General features: G+C 44.9%; 1 protein-coding gene across 1 annotated transcript in view; it reads right to left on the reverse strand.

The window, feature by feature from the left end:
• LOC138663874 (zinc finger protein 665-like) overlaps positions 1 to 7701 on the reverse strand; it is a 79638-nt gene extending 71937 nt beyond the window's left edge. The window contains exon 1 of the mRNA XM_069750238.1: positions 7651 to 7701. Coding sequence (XP_069606339.1) covers positions 7651 to 7677 — 27 coding nt within the window. The 5' untranslated portion in view covers positions 7678 to 7701. The remainder of the gene's footprint in view (positions 1 to 7650) is intronic.
• Positions 7702 to 20511: the final 12810 nt, after the last annotated feature.

Raw genomic sequence — 20511 nt, forward strand, 5'->3', positions numbered from 1 at the left:
ATGCACAACGTGCTCACATCTCGCACAGCAGTATGCACCCTCGATCGGCTGCTCAAGGATTGCATACATGTGGCAAGATGTGCACTGGATGGCATTAACAAGAGTGGAGCACATTTCCTAATGGGGATTGCACCAGACAGAACAGTTCAATAAAAAAAAAAAAATAAATAAATACAAAGTATTAATAAAATACAGACAGCAATTCAGTAATTCCTCCCTTGGAAACTCCCTGACTCCAAAGTCACTGAATCACAAGTCACACTTACCGCCGTCCACACTTACACTCAGGCCACACTCAGCTCGCTCACACTCGCTCTGCTGAAGATTTATAGATTTATTTATTTATTTTTTCTCCCTTAACAGCAATCCACCTTGCTGTCCAAATGCACTTCCAAAAAAAAAGCATTTTCTTTTACGGCTTTTTACGCTTTTTAGTGCGTCTGCCACTTGGGTTTTAATTAAGTCTTTTAGCTCAGACGTGAATCTCGGAGTCTCCTCATTAATGGTGTTCTCAATACATAACGCACAGAGTTTTTTAACCCATGCATCCGGCAACTCTGCTGAACAAAGCAGGCACACTCTATGCTTACTTTTCGACTGGCATTTCTTTCCCTAAGAAAACAATAAACCCCTATTAGAATATACACTTTCACGGAGGTCTCTTACCCTCCTAACGTAAGGAAGATACCGGTTCTGGTCTTGAGGACGCCTCCTCCATTTAAACCACTGTTTTCCTCCTGGATCCACCAGAGGCTCTGCTGCGCTGGGATCCTGAGCTGCTGCGCTGTGTAGGCCTTTGCGAAGAACGGCGCTCCTTCGGGTTTTTTGTCACAGGGGCCTGTGAAATTTCTTCCACCGACTGCTCTATTCCACTCATGGTGGTACTTTCTGAGCAACGGTATGCCCCTTCCCTTCCAGTTATATACTAATAGTGCGGCGCAAGGCAACATCCGAATTACCCAGAGGTACCCTGCGCCGCCCTGGAAGTGACCCCCGCGCCTGCGCAGTAAGTATTCGGGCCCCGCGCGCGCGCTCACTAGCTGCCGGCTCACAGGAGGAACGGAGCTCCCGCAGCCGCCGCTGCTCCTTACATTAGTCCACCTGTCGGTGACCGGCGTCACATTCTCCTGTGAGCCTCGCGGACCGGCGGAGATGCTCCACGTAGCCACCGCTACCTATTACCGGCTGTTTTTTTTTTTAAAGAAAAAAGAGAAGAGGCAGACTTTATCCTCTTCACTGCCTCCCCTCCGCACATATCTAGGAGGCCCGCCGACCCCGGAATGCGCCCTCAGGGAAGAATCCACTCGAGACCGTGGCAGGGCCCCCCGCTGCCTGAACTCGGCCCAATGGTCCCTGGAATCCTGGTTGTTGTGAGCTGTGGGATCCCAGTCAGGGACAGGAAACCGAACTGAGGTGGAGGAGAGGTCCCGCCTTTTTAACCTGTGGGTTTCCTGTCCCTGACGGCAGATCCCTCTCTCCGTGGTGCCGTCATGGGGTAAGAGAAAGTCATATAGCAAAGAGATTAATGGCTGCACTCAAAATTAATCTGTGCTAGAGCAAGGAAATGTGCAATACGTGAAATGGGAATAGCATAATGGCTTGTGAAATATATGAAAAAACACATGAGATTCTTAGCACAAGATTTGGCCAAAAGTTGTGAGCCCTCCACCAATCGTCAAGGTAATCTCAGAACAGATGGGTACCTGAGCTGACTGCCTAGTGTGAACACTTACCTATGGCTAATAACGTGGTAAAGCCTGCTTATATAGGAAGCTCAGAACCAACTGTGTTAGGATGTAATTAAAATCACAGCATGGTGAAGGGCGGGGCGTTCAAGTCAGAAAAAATAGTACATAGTAGATATAGAAAAACTGACTGAACAGCAATCTAATCTGAACTGGTGCATAACCAAAAAAGTCATATAGCAAATAGAATGGCTGCACTCAAAATTAATCTGTGCTAGAGCAAGGAAATGTGCAATACGTGAAATGGGAATAGCATAATGGCTTGTGAAAAATATGAAAAAACACATGAGATTCTTAGCACAAAATTTTCTATATCTACTAAAAACTCGTTTGTTCAGATTTCTCAGATAAGCCACTATTTCTACGATAAGCTTTGTAAAAACTCTGGGCACTGTTGCCAACCCGAAAGAGAGGCAGAAAAACTGGTAATAGTAGACTCTTCCCTCCTTTTCTACCACAAATCTGAGGTATTTCTGGTGATCTGTACAGATTGGTACGTGATAATATGCACTCTTTAGATCCAGAGTGCACATTACCACGTCCTTTCCTAAAAGGGGAATTGTGAAGCGAATGGATTCAATTTTAAACCTCTTGTATTCTAGCCATCTGTTTAGGGGCTTGAGGTTTATTATAGTTCTGGATTCTCCAGAGGGCTTTTTTTTTTATAGAGAAGAGGCCTGAGTAATGACCCCTTCCTATCTCCCGATGAGGAACTGGGGATATTGCTGCCATTCGCAGAAGCTCCTGGATGTCCAACCACATAGGGGAGACTGAAGAGAGATGGACGTTGGACACAAAAAATCTTTCTGGGGAAGGGAGTCGAATTCTATCTTGTACCCCCGAGAAATAACCTGGAGAACCCAAGGACTTCTGGTAATTTTCCCCCACTCTATCCGAAAGTTTAACAACCACCCCCCAATTCTGTTGACGTCATTTCTTTCGGAACTCAGATCTGGAAGTCGAGGGACCTGAATCCCTATTTTTGTTCCTATTTTCTCCCCCTTTTTGATAGCTCCATCTCCCTTGTTTTCCCTTACCCCTATAGTCTGACCTCTGACCATAATAGGGCCTGCGAAAGGGCTGGTACTTCCTACGTTTTTCCTCTGGAAACCTCTTATTTTCATCTGAAGCTTTTTCCAGGATATCATCAAGGATGGGTCCAAAGACCCTACCTCCTAAGAAAGGGATGGAGCACAGCTTGTTTTTGGAATGGACATCGCCTGACCAGTTTTTCAGCCGTATGGCTCTCCTGGCTGCATTTGATAAAGACTGACCCCTAGCTGTAAACCTAACCGGCTCTGCAGTAGCATCTGATAGAAACCTGGTTGCTATTTTTAGTAGAGGGATTGCTTTAATAATGGTCTCTCTAGGAGTTTTGGCTGACAACTGATCTTTTAAGTCATCAACCCACAAATGCATAGCCCACGCCACGGATGTTGCCGCTATATTTGTGCGGATTACCGCCGCTGAGCTTTCCCAGGCTCTCTTTAGGAGTCCATCCGCCTTTCGATCCATCGGTTCCTTTAAGTTAGAGGAGTCCTCAAATGGAATGGCGGTTCTCTTAGAAACTTTCGCAAGAGGAATGTCAATTTTTGGGATATCCTCCCAGTCCTTGACTTCTTCATGGTTGAAAGGGAGGCGGAGTCTCAAGTCTTTAGGGATTGATAACCTCCTTTCCGCATCTTCCCATTCTTCTAAAATCATAGAACAAATATGGGCATTAACAGGAAAGACTTTTGAGGTCTGAGAACGCAACACCCCAAACATTTAATCTTGAACCGAAAGGGTAGATGCGGGTTCTTCAATCTGCATAGTTTGTCTAACTGCTCCCAAGAGCTCCTCTATATCATTAGACGAAAACAGATACTTTTTCCCCCTCTCTGTAGAATCTCTGCTTAATTCTTCCTCTTCTAGATCTGATTCAAAAGAGCTGTCCTCGGACAACAGATCTGATTCTCTCTGTTTTTTCCTGGATCTCTGTGGATCCTGGGCGTCCGACTGGATGGCCTGGGGGAAAGTGATGTCAGATATCAAGGCCTGCACCTCCTCTCTGACAATGGCCCTCATATTTGCCATTAGAGAAGCCTGTTCTTCTCCCACAATATGACTGGTGCATGACTCGCATAGGGACTTCTGCCAGGAGTCTTTAAGTTTTATAGCACAAATGGGACATTTCCTGCATTTCCCGGATTTCTTAGCTGCATGCGCCTATAACACATAATATATATGTAGGGATAAATATCACATGCTATATGTGATCAAAGACTCTGAGGAAGCAGGCTTCTGCCTGGAACTCACATGCGCTTGGGGCTCCTGTACTGTCTCGGGTTTTGCATTATCTTCCATATTGCTGGGTAAGACCCCTCAGCCCCCACATACCTTTATATCGTTGCCGCCATGTCCCGAACCTCCAAACGCTCGGCATGGAGTAGGAGGTGTGGAAGACGCTGACTCCTGCTGCTGGCCGCGACCCGGAAGTGCCCGCGCGCGACAGCCGCGAACCGGAAGTAACTCGCGCAGGAGTGCGATCCGGAAGTGAGCACGCGCCGCACTCCCAGACTGCAGCCACGCCGATTCCAATCCTCCGAAATGACCTGCGGCATCATCCCCCGGATCCGCATGCTAAGGAATTCACCCAGCAGAGGCGCTACTGACAGGTACATCAGGCTCTTGCGCCGAGGGTCGAGAGCCCCCCCCAGGGGAAAGCGACCCTAGACCAGGAGCAGCGCTACACCGGTTAATTGCTGACGGACCCTATGACTCGGGTGTCAGCGTGGCAGAATCTTCTTAGTGGGAAGGAAGAGGCCGAGCCCCCCCGATCCTCACTCTCTGCACAGGACCGACGGACGAACTCTCGTCCTTCCTATCCACAGTGGGACAGGAAAAACACTGAAGGGTGGAAGGGGGAGGGTCCTTTTAAACTCTCGTGGTTTCCTGTCCCACTATAGATAAGGAGGACGTCCTCCATGGTGCTGTCAGGTGGTGACCTGCAAAATATGTTTCTAAAATTGTGGTGATGTAAAGTAGAAATGTGGAAAATGTTATTCATAAACTATTTTGTGTGATTTACAAGGGGTATTTCAGTTTGTGAGTTTCCATTTTTTGATCCCCTTGTACCCACGGCTATAACTTTTTTTATTTTCCGTCAATATGACTAAATGAGGGCTTGTTTTTTGTGGGACGAGTTGTACTTTTGAATGACACTATTGATTTTACCAAGTCATGTATAGGAAAACGGGAAAAAAATTCCAAATGCGGCGAAATTGCAAAAAAAAAAACTGAACTTACACAATCGTTTTTTGGAACTACTAAAACTGACCTGCCACTAGGATTCTCCAGGTCATTACAAGTTCACCGGCACCAACACATGAACATATCTAGATTCTTTTTTATTTAAGTGGTGAAAAAAAATTACAACGTTTGTGAAAAAAAAAATGTTGCCATTTTTCGGGATCTGGGGCTGCGTGAGGGCTTATTTTTTGTGTGCCAATCTGACGTTTTTATTGATACCGTGTTGATGTGTATACAATCTTTTTTGATCGCCCCTTATTGCATTGTATTGCAATGTTGCAGCGACCAAAGAAATTCAATTCTGGCGTTTTAATTTTTTTTCTCGCTACGCCATTTACCGAATGGATTAATTCTTTTTATATATAGATCGGGTGATTCTGAACATGGCGATACCAAATATGTATATATTTGTTTTGGTTTTTTTCTATTATTATTTTGAATGGGGGGTGATTTGAACTTTTGTATATTTTTTTTAATATTTTTAAAAAACATTTTTAGAAGCTGTGATCATCCGATCGCTTGTACTACAACAGAAATGTTCACTTGTTATCAGCGCCGACCGCTGGGCAGCACTCATAGCTATTTGGCTATGACAACCACAGGGATCTCCTGCTGACCCCAGCCCATCGGCGACCAGAGGTCATGTGACATGGGTGCTGATGGGAGGAGGTAATGACACGCTTCCTGCGTGTGCATGTTAGATGCTGCTGTCAGAGTTTGACAGCAGCATTTAACATGTTAACAGCTGAAGGTAGATCACGATTCCACTCGCGGCTATTAGGGTCTCTAGGCATTAAGAACACTGCCCTCTCCTGGTTCTCTTCCTATCTTTCTGACCGCTCCTTCAGTGTTCTGTTCGCTGGCTCCACTTCATCTCCTCTTCCTCTCACTGTGGGGTACCTCAGGGCTCAATCCTTGGCCCCCTTCTCTTCTCTCTCTACACGGCCCCAATTGGACAGACCATCAGCAGATTTGGCTTTCAGTACCATCTTTACACTGATGACACACAACTATACACGTCATCCCCTGACATTACCCCCGCTGTACTACAGAACTCCAGTGACTGTCTGTCCGCAGTCTCCAACATCATGTCCGCCATCTATCTGAAACTCAACCTTTCCAGAACTGAACTTCTTCTGCTCCTGCCGTCTACTAACCTCCCTAAATCTGACATTTCCCTCTCCATGGGTGGCACCATAATAACACCCCAGCAGCAGAAGCGCTGTCTGGGTGTTATGTTTGACACCAATCTCTCCTTCACCTCCCATATACAATCTCTTGCCTGCTCATGCCACTTACACCTAAAGAACATCTCTAGAATCCGCCCTTTTCTCACCATGTAAACAACAAAAACCCTCACTGTCGCCTTGATCCACTCCTGCCTGGATTTCTGTAATGCTCTATTAATTAGCCTCCCCCTTAGGCCTCTTTCACATTTCCGTCGGGACGCTCCTGTCCTGCTGCGTCACCGAGACGTAGCGACAGACGTGTGTCAAAACGTATGTGACGGGTGCACTGGGCCCGTCTTTCTGACGGACCCGTCGAGGCTATGTGCACCTGTTGTGTAAGCGTCTTCACAGCGGTTTTCTGCTGCAAAAACGCATACACAACACAAACCAGGTTAAAAAAAAAATAAAATAAAAAATCGCAGTATTCCCACCTACCGGCGTCCCAAGCAGCGATGCACCCGGCAGCTAGTGTTCCTAGTAATACATTGCGAAATCTCTCGAGAAGTCGCGGTCTCGCAAGACCGCAACTTCTCACGAGATTTCGCTATGTATTACTAGGAGCGCTAGCTGCCGGGAGCAACGCTGCTTGGGACGCCGGTAGGTGGGAATACTGCGATTTTTTATTTTTTTAATTATTTTTAACATTATATCTTGTTACTATTGATGCTGCATAGGCATGGATGTGGCTAAGCAAGTATTCATTAGCCAGTAAAGTGGGTGGTATCAGACTGTGTGGGTGGATGGCGGTACTGTGGGAACATTTTACTGTGTGTGGGGAATGGCGGTACTTGGGGAAAATTATACTGTGTGTGGGTAATGGAGGTACTTGGGGAACATTATACTGTGTGTGGGGGGATGGCGGGACATTATACTGTGTGTAGAGGGATGGCGGCACTAGGGAAACATTATACTGTGTGTGGGGGATGGTGGTACTGTGGGAACATTATACTGTGTGTGGGGGGATGGCGGTACTGTGGGAACATTATACTGTGTGTGGGGGATGGTGGTACTGTGGGGAACATTATACTGTGTGTGGGGAGATGGCGGTACTGTGGGAACATTATACTGTGTGTGGGGATGGCGTTACTGGGGGAACATTATACTGTGTGGGGGGATGGCGGTACTGTGGGAACATTATACTGTGTGGAGGATGGCGGTACTGGGGAAACATTATATTGTGTAGGGTCCAATAAAAGGGCAGCGTGCTGTGTGAGCAAAATGTGTTTCCATGTTATCTTCCAGATTTGGGTCGTATAAACCTATTAGAGGAAAAGAAACACAAATTCTGTAAAAAGCAACAACAGAAAAGCGCCAGAATGGTCTCAACGCTGAAGGGGTTACTGCCCCCCCCCTGTGCCCAGTAATGGGGAATCTCCAGCACCTACCTCCACCTGCAGAGCCGCACACCACATATATGGCTGCTCTGTGCGCACAGGACCTGTGATGAGGTCACAGGAGGGGAGGAGTCAGGGGTCACATGATCAGGGGCCTCAGTGTATGCAGGACTCTGCTGTGCTGGTTGTCATGGTGCTGGATGAGGGGAAATTTATGTGTGGGGTCAGGAGGGGTTTACAGTGTGGAGGTAGCAGAGCAGTGTGTGTACGAGGTGTACGGAGCAGAGCCGTGTGTGTGTATGAGGTGTACGGAGCGGAGCCGTGTGTGTACGAGGTGTACGGAGCGGAGCCGCGTGTGTATGAGGTGTACGGAGCGGAGCCGTGTGTGTACGAGGTGTACGGAGCGGAGCCGTTTGTGTACGAGGTGTACGGAGCGGAGAAGTGTGTGTGCGAGTTGTTCGGACCGTGGCTACGTGTGTATGTTGCGGAGCCACGTGTACAAGGTATACGGAGCAGAGCCATGTGTGTACGAGGAATACAGAGCGGAGCCGTGTGTGTACGAGGTGTACGGAGCGGATCCGCGTGTGTACGAGGTGTATGGAGTGGAGCCGCGTGCGTTCAGGGTGTATGGAGAGGAGCCATGTGTGTGAGTGGTGTACGGAGCGGAGCTACATGTGTACGAAGCGGAGCTGCGTGTACGAGGTGTCCGGAGTGGAGCCGGGTGTGTATGATGTGTGCAGAGCAGAGCTGTTCAGACGAACCCTCCTACAAAACGTAATTAACAAGTCATTACTGCAGAACTGCGAAAGTGATTTATTATAAAAGAAACACCAGAGCCAAAAATGAGGGAATCTGTTCACTGTGGCTGGATAAACTGGACCTGTCTTCCAGCATGTAAGGGTATGTGCACACGTACATGTGGATTTGATAAATCTGCAGGGCAAAAACGCGTTTTTGCTGCAGATTTATTGCGGATTTACCACGGTTTTTCTGCGGATTTCACTGTGGTTTTACAACTGCGGTTTTCTATTGGAGCAGGTGTAAAACCGCTGCAGAATCCGCAGAAAGAAATAACATGCTGCGGAATGTAAACCTCTGCGTTTCCGCCCGGTTTTTCCCGCAGCATGTGCACAGTGTTTTTTGTTTCCCATAGGTTTACATTGTAATGTAAATGGGAAACTGCTGCAGACCCGCAGCTGCAGAAACGCTGCGAATCCGCAGCGTTTTCCACATCGTGTGCACATACCCTAAGGGCATGTTTCCGCGGTCAGGATTGGCTCAGGATTTGACGCAGGTGAAATCTGCATCTGAGGTCACTGGCAGGTCACCTACGTTTTTTATGTGTTTTTTTTACATGCGTTGCAGACATGCGGTGCGTATTAATAAATATGTTAAAAAGAAGAGGGCCCGGTACTGACCCCTGTGGTACCCCACTGCTAACCGCGACCCAGTCTGAGTGTGCTACATTAATAACCACCCTTTGTTTCCTATCCCTGAGCCAGCTATTAACCCACTTACATATATTTTCCCCTATCCCCACTGTTCTCATATTATGTATCAACCTTTTGTGTGGCACCGTATCAAAAGCTTTTGAAAAGTCCATATACACTACGTCCACTGGGTTCCCTTGGTCCAGTCCGGAACTTACCTCTTCATAGAAACAGATCAGATTAGGCTGGTTTCACATTTGCGTTTTGTGTCGCTGCGTTTGTACCGCATATAAACGCATGCGTCATGTTTTCCTATATTTAACACTAAAAACGCATGCGTTTTTTTGTACGCGTTTGGCGACGCATGCGTTTTTTCGCTGCTTGTGTCTTGCCACGGAAATGCAACATGTAGTAATTTCTAGAGGCGTTTATTTGCCGCCAGGAAACGCATGCGTTCAATTGCACACGGTTTGCGTTAAAAAAAAGCATTGCTGTCTATGTAAACGCATGCGTTTTTAAGCACATGCGTTTGGTTGCGTTTTTTAACGCATGCGTTTCAATAGAGAAAAACAAGTCTAGACACCGATAAGCCACCCCCACCATCAAGGTGATAAAGGGATCCAATCCCTAACCCTAGCCCTAACCCTAACTCTAGGGATCCAATCCCTAACCCTAGCCCTAACCCTAGGGATCCAATCCCTAACCCTAACCCTAGGGATCCAATCCCTAACCCTAGCCCTAACCCTAGGGATCCAATCCCTAACCCTAACCCTAGGGATCCAATCCCTAACCCTAACCCTAGGGATCCAAACCCTAACCCTAGGGATCCAATCCCTAACCCTAATGGGAAAATGGAAATAAATACATTTTTTAAATTTTTAAATTTTTCCCTAACTAAGGAGTTGATGAAGGGGGTTTGATTTCTATTTATAAGGGTTTTTTCTAGTGGATTTTTATGATTGGCAGCTGTCACACACTGAAAGACACTTTTTATTCCAAAAAATATTTTTTACGTTACCACATTTTGAGAGCTACAATTTTTCCATATTTTGGTCCACAGAGTCATGTGAGGTCTTGTTTTTTGCGGGACGAGTTGACATTTTTATTGGTAACATTTTCGGGCGTGACATTTTTGATTGCTTTTTATTCGATTTTTGTGCAGCAGAATGAACAAAAACCAGCTTGTGAAATTTCTCATCATGCGTACCAAAAGCGCAAACGCAGGAAAAAAACGCATGTAAACGCGTACAAACGCGGCGTTTTTAAAAAAAACGAATCCCTCAATCTCCTGCAAAAAAAAAATAAAAAATTATGAACGAACACAAATACTCCCTGTTTATTAGTTCGCATGCATATTAACCCCTTTCTGACATTGGACTACTATCCCGTCGAGGTGGGGTGGGCCCCTATGACCACCGACGGGATAGTACGTCATATGCGATCGGCAGCGCTCACGGGGGGAGCGCCGCCGATCGCGGCCAGGTGTCAGCTGCCTATCGCAGCTGACATCCGGCACTATGTGTCAGGAGCGGTCACGGACCGCCCCGGCACATTAACCCCCGGCACACCGCGATCAAAGATGATCGCGATGTGCCGGCGGTACAGGGAAGCATCGCGCAGGGAGGGGGCTCCCTGCGGGCTTCCCTGAGCCCCCCACAGCAACGCGATGTGATCGCGTTGTTGCGAGGGTCTTACCTCCATCCCTGCCTGCTCCAGCCCGGAATCCAAGATGGCCGCGGATCCGGGTCCTGCAGGGAGGGAGGTGGCTTCACAGAGCCTGCTCAGAGCACTGTGAAGCCTGCAGTGCTGCATGTCAGATCGGTGATCTGACAGAGTGCTGTGCAAACTGATCTGTGATGTCCCCCCCTGGGACAAAATAAAAAAGTTAAAAAAAAAATTAGCAAATGTGTAAAAAAAAATAAAAAAAAATATTATTAAAAATATATATATTATTCCCATAAATAAATTTCTTCATCTAAATAAAAAAAAAACAATAAAAGTACACATATTTAGTATCGCCGCGTCCGTAACAACCCAACCTATAAAACTGGCCCACTAGTTAACCCCTTCAGTAAACACGGTAAGAAAAAAAAAAAAACGAGACAAAAAAATACGCTTTATTATCATACCGCCGAACAAAAAGTGGAATAACACGCGATCAAAAAGACAGATATAAATAACCATGGTACCGCTGAGAACGTCATCTTGTCCCGCAAAAAACGAGTTACCATACAGCATCATCAGAAAAAAATAAAAAAGTTATAGTCCTGAGAATAAAACGATGCAAAAATAATTATTTTTTCTGTAAAATAGTTTTTATCGTATAAAAGTGCCAAAACATAAAAAAAAGATATAAATGAGGTGTCGCTGTAATCGTACTGACCCGAAGAATAAAACTGCTTTATCAATTTTACCAAACGCGGAACGGTATAAACGCCTCCCCCAAAAGAAATTCATGAATAGCTGGTTTTTGGTCATTCTTCCTCACAAAAATCGGAATAAAAAGCGATCAAAAAATGTCACGTGCTCGAAAATGTTACCAATAAAAACGTCAACTCGTCCCGCAAAAAACAAGACCTCACATGACTCTGTGGACCAAAATATGGAAAAATTATAGCTCTCAAAATGTGGTAACGCAAAAAATATTTATAAATAAAAATCCGCTCAAAAACTCGCTATAAAATTAAATCAAACCCCCCTCCATCACCCCCTTAGTTAGGGAAAAATTAAAAAAATGTATTTATTTCTATTTTCCCATTAGGGCTAGGGTTAGGGCTAGGGTTAGGGCTAGGGTTAGGGCTAGGGTTAGGGTTGGGGCTACAGTTAGGATTGGGGCTAAAGTTAGGGTTAGGGTTTAGATTACATTTACAGTTGGGAATAGGGTTGGGATTAGGGTTATGGGTGTGTCAGGGTTAGAGGTGTGGTTAGGGTTACCATTGGAATTAGGGTTAGGGGTGTGTTTGGATTAGGGTTTCAGTTATAATTGGGGGGTTTCCACTGTTTAGGCACATCAGGGGCTCTCCAAACACAACATTGCGGCCGATCTCAATTCCAGCCAATTCTGCGTTGAAAAAGTAAAACAGTGCTCCTTCCCTTCCGAGCTCTCCCGTGTGCCCAAACAGGGGTTTACCCCAACATATGGGGTATCAGCGTACTCAGAACAAATAGGACAACAACTTTTGGGGTCCGATTTCTCCTGTTACCTTTGGGAAAATACAAAACTGGGGGCTAAAAAATAATTTTTGTGGGAAAAAAAAGATTTTTTATTTTCACGGCTCTGCGTTATAAACTGTAGTGAAACACTTGGGGGTTCAAAGTTCTCACAACACAACTATATGAGTTCCCTGGGGGGTCTAGTTTCCAATATGGGGTCACTTGTGGGGGGTTTCTACTGTTTAGGTACATTAGGGGCTCTGCAAACGCAATGTGACGCCTGCAGACTATTCCATCTAAGTCTGCATTCCAAATGGCACTCCTTCCCTTCCGAACCCTCCCATGCGCCCAAACGGTGGTTCCCCCCACATATGGGGTATCAGCGCACTCAGGACAAATTGGACAACAAATTTTGGGGTCCAATTTCTCCTGTTACCCTTGGGAAAATACAAAACTAGGGGCTAAAAAAATAATTTTTGTGGGAAAAAATTTTTGTTTTATTTTTACGGCTCTGCATTATAAACTTCTGTGAAGCACTTGGTGGGTCAAAGTGCTCACCACACCTCTAGATAAGTTCCTTAGGGGGTCTACTTTCCAAAATGGTGTCACTTGTGGGGGGTTTCAATGTTTAGGCACATCAGTGGCTCTCCAAACGCAACATGGCGTCCCATCTCAATTCCAGTCAATTTTGCATTGAAAAGTCAAACGGCGCTCCTTCCCTTCCGAGCTCTCCCATGCGCCCAAACAGTGGTTTACCCCCACATATGGGGTATCAGCGTACTCAGGACAAATTGTTCAACAACTTTTGGGGTCCATTTTCTCCTGTTACCCTTGGTAAAATAAAACAAATTGGAGCTGAATTAAATTTTTTGTGAAAAAAAGTTAAATGTTCATTTTTATTTAAACATTCCAAAAATTCCTGTGAAGCACCTGAATGGTTAATAAACTTCTTGAATATGGTTTTGAGCACCATGACGGGTGCAGTTTTTAGAATGGTGTCACACTTGGGTATTTTCTATCATATAGACCCCTCAAAATGACTTCAAATGAGATGTGGTCCCTAAAAAAAAATGGTGTTGTAAAAATGAGAAATTGCTGGTCAACTTTTAACCCTTATAACTCCCTAACAAAAAAAAATTTTAGTTCCAAAATTGTGCTGATGTAAAGTAGACATGTAAGAAATGTTACATATTAAGTATTTTGTGTGACATATCTCTGTGATTTAATTGCATAAAAATTCAAAGTTGAAAAATTGCAAAATTTTCGCCAAATTTCCTTTTTTTTTTACACAAATAAACGCAGGTACTATCAAAGAATTTTTACCACTATCATGAAGTACAATATGTCACGAGAAAACAGTGTCAGAATCACTGGGATCCGTTGAAGCGTTCCAGAGTTATAACCTCATAAAGGGACAGTGGTCAGAATTGTAAAAATTGGCCCGGTCATTAACGTGCAAACCACCCTTGGGGGTAAAGGGGTTAAGATGCGTTTACGCAGTTGTTACGCATGTGACTAATTATTAGATGTGGTTTTACCGCATCTAATGATAGTCAATGGGAAATTTATGCTGCGGGGACAGAAAGACTCTCCGCATGTCCGGATACGCAGGTCTGCCGCCTGCATCTCTGAATGCATAGTGGAGATGGGATGTCATGAAATCCCCTCCACTATACTGTAACATCTGGACGCTGCAGGTTTCCTGTTCGTGGAAACATACCCTAAGGATGAGATGGGGTCTTTGTTCCTAGAGATTCTCTACTCGGAATAATAGAAACTGCCTGAATATGAGGACCATGACTGATCTATTTCCTTGTACAGAGAACTATGGAGATAGCGCTAGTCTTCTAGATATAATATGTGATGTTGCTGTAGTCTTAAATTTTCCTGTATTAGAATCCTCTATAGAGATAATTCAGGTAAGAAAAAATTAGTACCAAATAAAGTGCTAACCTTTTATTGAAGCATTAAATTACTAAGCTGGGATGATGGAACCCAGTTGGCCAATGCCGTTTTGTGTGAACAAACAGTTTCTCAAAGCCTTGGATGAAGCCTTGAGAATGTGAGAGTTCACATGAACAGCGTTGGCCGACTGGTTTTCCTTCTGGCCGGCTTAGCAATTTAATGCTTCAAGTAAAACGTCAGCACTTTATTTGTTATTGAGCGCCACATTTTTTCTCACCTGGGTTACAGTATAGTTCTCATATGAGCTGAGCACCTGTCATGAGTGTGTCACATCCTCCTGGGAGATCTGGGGATAGAAAATCACTATTTATTGTGAATCGCAGATCTTCCATTTATCCTGTGTGTGTATGTTCCATATCAAATGGATTTGGTTTCCTTTGGTGCTGAAGAGGTTAACAATAGTGATGAACGAATATACTCGTTACTCGAGATATCCCGAGCACGCTCGGGTGTCCTCCGAGTATTTTTAGTGCACGGAAATTTAGTTTTTTTGCCGCAGCTGAATGATTTACATCTGTTAGCCAGCATAAGTACGTGTGGGGGTTGCCTGGTTGCTAGGGAATCCCCACATGTACTTATGCTGGCTAACAGATGTAAATCATTCAGCTGTGGCAAGAAAAACTAAATCTCCGAGCACTATAAATACTCAGAGGACACCCGAGCTTGCTCGGGAAATCTCGAGTAACGAGTATATTCGCTCATCACTAGTTAACAACCATTTCTATGCTAACTCCCTTGCTACCAAATATACCTTCATGTTTAAAACAAGAAATAGGAAGAATCCAGCGAGCAATCTTGTTCAATTAAAATATAGCTTTTAATGAGCCATATAAAAAAAGAAAAATAATCAGTGATGTACAATGGTGTTTCACAAGAAATAGATGAATGCAAAGCACATTATGGCAGTATACACACAAGACAGCGTTATAACCAACGCGTTTCGATTATTGTCTCATTCATGGTATAAAGAAGGATAATGCTGGAAGATTTATATACTTTACCAAATAAGGGAGCTCCAGCTGAATAATCAGAAAGACTACCTGCCCTCTAATTAAAAGAAACAGCTGCACATGACATAGAAAAGACAAATAATAACATATTATGAAGTAGTGAAGGGTTAAAAAGAAAAATCAAGAAGTGTGTATTAGGGCTCCTTTTAACTTGCGAGAAATAAGTCTAAGTCTTAAAACCCTCCTCTGGCGCCAGCACTTTAGAGCGGAGCGTGCGGCTGCATAGCAACACATTGAGCTGCACGCTCCGCTCTAGAGTGCCGGCGCCAGAGCTTGGTTTTAACATGCGAGACTCGCACGTATTTCTCGCAAGTGAGAAGGAGCCCTTAACCCCTTAACGACCACCGATACTCATTTCAACGGCGGCAGTTAACAGTAATTAAACCACAGCGTCGTTAATTAACGGCGCTATGGAAAAAGTGTATAGCGTCCCCAGAGTCAGATTTTCTCTGGGGTCTCAGTTGCTGGGGTTAGCTGAGACCCCAGAGAACATAATTCGGGTCGGTTTTTACCGACCCCCTGTCACGATATTGTATGAAATGTAATATGATTTTGTAGCTTTGCCTGTTAGCACCCATACTGTGGGCTAAAAAAACAACCTTCTCTGTGTGTTTCTGTTTGCTGAGATGTGTATGTGTAGATCCCAAACCCCTCATGCCCCTCCCAGAAGAATTTTTATGGCGCTTGTGTAGGCTCAAATCTCTGTTATGACCATGTGGTTAAGAGGCCACACTGAAATGACCTGGTGGCTAAAACGCAACATGGAACGAGCTCTGAGAAGGTGGTATCTCTACTAACCGCAGTCCCTAATCCTAACAACACAACTAGAAATAGCCGTGGGATGTTCCTGACACTCCCTAGACACCTCGTCACAGCCTAAGATATAACTACCCCTAAAGAAGGAAATAGAAAGCTATCTTGCCTCAGAGAAACCCCCAAAAGGAAAGACAGCCCCCCACAAATATTGACTGTGAAAGGAGACGGAAATGATGAACACAGAAATGAAATTAGAATTCAGCAAAGGGAGGCCAATACTAAACTAGATAGACAGAGAGCAAAGGATACTGTGCGGTCAGTATTAAAAACTACAAAATCCACGCAGAGTTTACAAAAATGAACTCCACACCGACTCACGGTGTGGAGGGGCAAATCTGCTTTCCCAGAGCTTCCAGCTAGCCTGAATAAGACATAGTGACAAGCTGGACAAAAAGAGACAAAATGCAAGCAATAGAGTCCAAACAAATGGACAAACAAAACTAGCAAAACTTATCTTTTGCAGACAAGGACTGGCCATAAGAGAAATCCAAGAGAAGAATCAAATCCAACCAAGAACATTGACAGCAGGCATGGACTAAAGCCCAGAGCAGGTTTAAATAACAAACCCAGGCAAGGCGATTAGTGAAGGCAGCTGCTATAGCTACCTAACAGAGCAGCAGTTCCACTCGAAACCACCAGAGGGAGCCCAAGGGCAGAACTCGAAAAAAAAAAACATTAGCAACCACAGGAGGGAGCTCCAGAACGGAACTCACAACAAATCTCCCTCTAGCTGAAACTGGTCTGATCTCTCTCTAAGACAGGAGGTTCTTTGTTCTAATATTGTAAGATACTGGGTCACCGATTTAGGTTAGGAAAATAATAAGTCCATGTTGCGAATCTACATCGGCGGATCTGTCAGCCAGTATAAGCACGAGCCTCGAATTCCAACAGGTGCAAAGTACGGATTTCTCTGGAACTGTGTGTCCCAACCAGGACAAATTTGGTCTCATTAGAAAGCCAATTTTAAAATAAGATGAATGCTGGGTGTGTTATGATTCTGACACGTTCGAGAGTGAAAATACAAGAATTATAAGAATTGTTGGAGAAAACTGTACAGCTGAGGAGAGGGGAGGGTGAAGTGAACTCAACCCCTTTAGTGATGTCACGAGGCTGCAGTTTTTAAGTTCCTGCACTTCACTTAGTCTTCAGTCTTGCCTGAGGAGCTGTTCCTATCCAGACCTCCTGATGCACTGGGACATTTGGGGCTCCATCCACTAGCCTGGTTTTGCCTGAAATGATCTGAGAACATGTGAATTTTACCTTTTCTCATTCAATCCCGTTATTTTATAATTACTTTGTACATACTTTCAATTGTCTCTTCTTGTAAAATCCTTGTAATATTTTGATAAACACTGCCTTATCTTTCAGAGTAAAATATTTAAATTACTAGTTTCATTTTTCCTGCTCTAAAACGTACCCTAAGTCTTCTGTAGGGAATTACGCTACTGTTTTGGGTTAGCTTTGGACCTGTTAATCGAAGCTGGTGGCAGCATACCTTGTTCTGTGCCTTTGGGAGTCGTTGTAGCGACAGCGGCATTGATAATTATTGTTCCTGCCTGAGTGGGAGTAGTTATATCGCCTCGCCGCAGCATGCCCAATAGCCAGTACAAAGCAGGCAGCCTTTTTGGCGACTAATTACCCTAGGTGCAGTACCTAGTCTGACCTGAGGGTAAGGGGGGGGGGCACCAGAGAGCTGCAAGTTCTCAAGTGGAACTGTAAAGCGGGATATACATAAATCCCTGCAGTTCGTGGTATATTCTAAGAGCAGTGGGATAACTAAAATAAGCCCCTGCCGTAAACTAAGAGGTCAATAGCCTTGTGTGTGTTTTCATCACATTGTAGCAGTGGAGGGATAACTGAAAATTTAGGATCACCACATAGATCATAGTATACAAAATTATAAAGTCTTTATTAGGGACAACACATTACAAAACATTTAAAAACATTTAAAAACCTAACCATATAGGTAAAGGTTATGGGTCAACAACAATAACAGGTTAAATACCAAAAGGAAACAACACTCCACAGCCCAATATCAATGAGGTATATGTAAGACAGATACAATCATAATTGTCAAAAATAAATATGTACCAATTATTTTTATGCTGTTATTTAAAAAAAATAACAAATAACAGTCCCTACAATAAGTTGCCCTTGTGCAATATCTAAAGGGGGAAAGCACCCTGCACGAGCAGGAGAGAGGACCCTGAATGGTGATCAACAGGTTAAGTGCAGGTCCTGGATTAACCTCAGGGTTTAAGCTGTCAAAAGCCCATGAGCTTACCTAACCTAATGGGGTGATATTCCCTCAAGTCCTGACCCAAAAGGCATAATGGTACCGATAAATAGAGTGGCTGTGTGCGTGTGCAGACCCACGCGTATCGACGCAAAGAGCGTCTTCCTCAAGGTCAATCATACTCCATACATGTGTTCCATAGTTGAAATAGAAAAATAATTAAACAATACACCTGCCAGGTGTGTGAAACTATATCGGCATGGCTGTATCCGTCCGGCGTGTGACAGAGTATACTGCGCAAGCGCAGTGGTCCCGAATAGCCGGAAATCAGGCACAATTACCGAGCGCATGCGCTAGTAGCATCCAACAAGTATGACGACATAAGAACAATAGACCAGCATGTTACAGAGTACACTGCGCAGGCGTCAATACTACAACTGGTCTGGTATAGTCTAGCAATAAAACACCAGTGCAGCGTGTAACCGAATAAAGTGCGCAAACGCAGTAGGGCAAAGTAGCCGTAAATAAGACACAGTTACCGAGCGCATACGTCAATAGCGTCTACCAGGTTTATGTGATAAATGGCGACACAAAATACAATGAACCGGCGCATTACAATATCTGCTTCGCAGGCGTAAGTGCTGTTGCTGGGCTAATTAGGACACATAGTACGTAACGCATGCACAATCAAAACTTGTTTAATACTGATGTTGTAATGTAAAAAGCAGCTATTGCTAGACCAAAATATATGGATACCTCTATGGTTAGGATTTTAAATGTTTTTAAATGTTTTGTAATGTGTTGTCCCTAATAAAGACTTTATAATTTTGTATACTATGATCTATGTGGTGATCCTAAATTTTCAGCATACAATTTTTTCTACGTTTGTTGTATGTCATATGCAGTATGCAGATAGTGATCCCCGTATGTATTATCAGTGGATGGTGCCCGCTCTGAATAGTGTTTTTGCAAGTGGAGGGATAACTAAGATAAGCCCCCCTGCACATGTGATAGCCGTCTGTTGGTCTAAAGTCACCCCAATCCGTGACGTAGGGGTGAAAGTCACGGTGTGAATCGTGATATTGTCATACCGGCCTGACGCTGCGGCCGCTTCTCCTATCAGTCCCGCTCTCTGCATTTCTCCTCGCCGCTCTCAGTGTCGCGCCGGTTCCCCGCATCCTCTTCCTGCTGCTCGGGGATTTCGGCGTGGGGTGCGCGCTCCTCTTCCCTCCCGTCCTGTACCTGCTCCACACATGCGCCTTAGGACGCGGGCGTGCACTTCTTCCTCCAGTTAACCATTTCGGACCCTCCCTGCTCCTGTCTCCTCCAATCAGGTACTTCTTTGGGCTATATTAGGCCTCGCCTCCATAATGGAGGTGCCTGATTGTTGTGTGCAGTTTGTACCTTCGTTTGGCCCTGTCTGGTTCAGATCCTTTTCTGCTTCGGTCTGGTCCGTTTTCTCAGGCTCATTCTCCTCCTGTCTTCCCTCCGTTTTCCCAGCCTGTCTCCCTTGGTTCGTCCCTTCCTCCCCTCTCCCTTTTACTTTCATTCCCAGGATTTCTCCTCCACTTCCGTCCTTCCCTTCTGTCCTTTCCAGAGCCGCCCCTCTTGGTGCCAGCTGTTGCGGTATTGTTCCCCTCGGGCCTGCTCCCCAACTATCCCTGTATATGGGTTGTCATCTCGGGTTTGCTCGCCCCTGGGTGTATCAGTACCGTGACCCAGAGGGTCCACTCTCTGTCCGGTTCTTTCGTCCTCACGGTCACTATAGGACTGCGCTCAGATTTCATCAGAGTGCAGTCAGATTGTCTCAGTCTTCCGTCCTCACGGTCACTATAGGACTGCGCTCAGATTACATCAGAGTGCAGTCAGATTGTCACAGATATATTGGTGGCAGTGGTGGGATCTTAGAGCATTAGTGATCTGGTTTGAGCAATCATTCCTCACTAAAAACTTTCAAAGTTCTTGCGAGGACTCTGCGCAAATAAGTTTGGAGAACGAACTCGGCGTTTACTAACCCTGAGACAATTGTGTGTACTGGTAATTATCCCCTTCCCTTCTCTTTGTTTTTCTGTCCTATCTTTTATTTGGCAACCATGGTTGTGCTGGGAGAAACCTTTTATAAGCAGCAGACCAGAGACACCCTTATTGCCTTATGCAGGTCACAGCATATTGACTTTGCAGGCAAAAACAAAGCCCAACAGGTCGCAGATCTGGTGCAATGGGAAGCCGCTCTAGACCGCTCTCAGAGCTAAGGTGCGACAGTTCATGATGGACAGAGAACCCAAAGACGTGACGAAAGCAG

Source organism: Ranitomeya imitator, chromosome 2 (assembly GCF_032444005.1).
Source record: "Ranitomeya imitator isolate aRanImi1 chromosome 2, aRanImi1.pri, whole genome shotgun sequence".
NCBI lineage: Eukaryota > Metazoa > Chordata > Amphibia > Anura > Dendrobatidae > Ranitomeya > Ranitomeya imitator.